Genomic DNA, 1,731 nt, shown 5'->3' with positions numbered 1-1,731 from the left:
ACAATTAAGTACTAGGCAGCTAGTAAAAAGAACAAGGTAGATCTCTATGAGTTGATCTGGAGTGATTTCCAGTGGGGAAAAATAGTATACTACTGTTAGTGGAAGAAAAAGAAGTCACACACATATACACACACTTTTGCAAAAGAAAACATAGGGATAAATCAGAAACCAATGTATCTAAAGGTGAAGGGGAAATGGGAGGGGAGGGAATGGCGTCTAGCTCTCAGTGTACCTTTTTGTTTTGACCTTATAATGAACTAAGAAGTCTTGAACTCAGCACGTTCATGACCAAGTAATTGAGGTTAACATCACGTAGTGTATAATAAGGCTGAGGACCTAATATCGCCCACGTAGCACTCCTGCCCAAAGTGATAACTTCCATCTAATTATGAGGAAACTGTCAATTTTAAGTGGAGGGACATTTTAAAAACCTGGCTTGTATTATTTTTAAATGTCAATTTCACAAAAGACAAAGGCGGAGAAAGTTTAGAATTGGGGGAAATGCTACAAAGGACAGTATTGGGACAATTTGGTAACATTTGAATTGTTATATGTAATAGTAATGTATCAACTTTCCTGAATTCGATCATTGTACTGTGGTTACGTAAAAGAGCATCCTTTTCCTAGGAGACGCTGTGTACTTGAATGCATAGAAAGATAAAGGCAAATGAGGAAAAATGTTAATGGTGAATTTAGGTGAGAGGCTCTAGGGGAGTTTACAATACAGAACTTTCCTGAATGACTGAAATGTTTTCAAGTAAGTTAATAAAAAAGAAAATGGTAGCTCAGTTTTATTATAACAAACTTAGTATATACTGTTTTCTTGTAAAAAAGATAAATCTAAATGTTTGATCTTGGTGTATACCTTAAGTGTTGGCCTTCAAATGACCTAAGAAGCAAAAACTTGGCTGATTTGATGTAAATGCACAGAAGCTTGCAACCACATTTATTAGAAAAATATTATTACTTGGAAGCTCCCTTCTTTCAAGGTTGAAGATTTGCGTCGGGACACTGTTCTTTCTGCTTCCATCAAATTTCTCTCAGTGTGGCAGGAAGCACAGCTCTGGGAACGCGCACAGGCCGAGGTATGACCGAGTTCCACCGCAAACCCAACCCAACACTCCACGGAAGGCATGACGCAGCACGCATGAGCCAGGCCTGTCCTTTCCCTCCAGAAGTTTCCGGAGCCAGCACAGATGGGGCAAGGAGATATCAGAACTCCCTGGCAGCCACAGCAGCATCTGGGTTGCCTGTCGAACGTGCATTTCACCTTTTCTTCACAAATTTTTTTCTGGAAGCATTGGGATTTAACCGTCTCCTCCCGGCTCCCAAGGTGTTGTCTCGGATCTGCAGCATCGCTGACCGACTGGTGATATCATTCTCTGCAAAGGGAGATGCCCCAGCCACGTAGTCAGGGGCGAACACATCAGTTTTCTGCCGGGCCTTGTGAGAGAGTCGCAGCTGAGGGAAGCGCTGGTCCTCAGTCAGATGGGGGTTGACGGCGTATTTGCCCCCTTTGGGAGCTGGAAGTGAGTACTGCAAATAAGACGAAAAAAAGCCATTAGGAGGACAGGGATCCACATTCATATGTGTCAGATCCTGCTAACCTGACAGCTCACCTGACAGCTTTGGATGCAGGCAGATGACAGCAATGGTATCTATCCTTCACCGCCTACTACACACTAAGCACATGGATCCTCAATTCACAAGTGAAAAACACAACACAGCATT

General features: G+C 42.6%; 1 protein-coding gene across 1 annotated transcript in view; it reads right to left on the bottom strand.

Annotated features, from left to right (window-relative positions):
• Positions 1-912: 912 nt before the first annotated feature.
• Positions 913-1,731, bottom strand: part of NOB1 (NIN1 (RPN12) binding protein 1 homolog) — a 20,496-nt gene continuing 19,677 nt past the window's right edge. The window contains exon 9 of the mRNA XM_019653363.1: positions 913-1,536. Within this exon, the coding sequence (XP_019508908.1) occupies positions 1,267-1,536 (270 nt within the window). The 3' untranslated portion in view covers positions 913-1,266. The remainder of the gene's footprint in view (positions 1,537-1,731) is intronic.

Source organism: Hipposideros armiger, unplaced genomic scaffold, assembly GCF_001890085.2.
Source record: "Hipposideros armiger isolate ML-2016 unplaced genomic scaffold, ASM189008v1 scaffold_9, whole genome shotgun sequence".
Classification (NCBI taxonomy): domain Eukaryota; kingdom Metazoa; phylum Chordata; class Mammalia; order Chiroptera; family Hipposideridae; genus Hipposideros; species Hipposideros armiger.
This window is presented reverse-complemented; position numbering and strand designations above follow the sequence as displayed.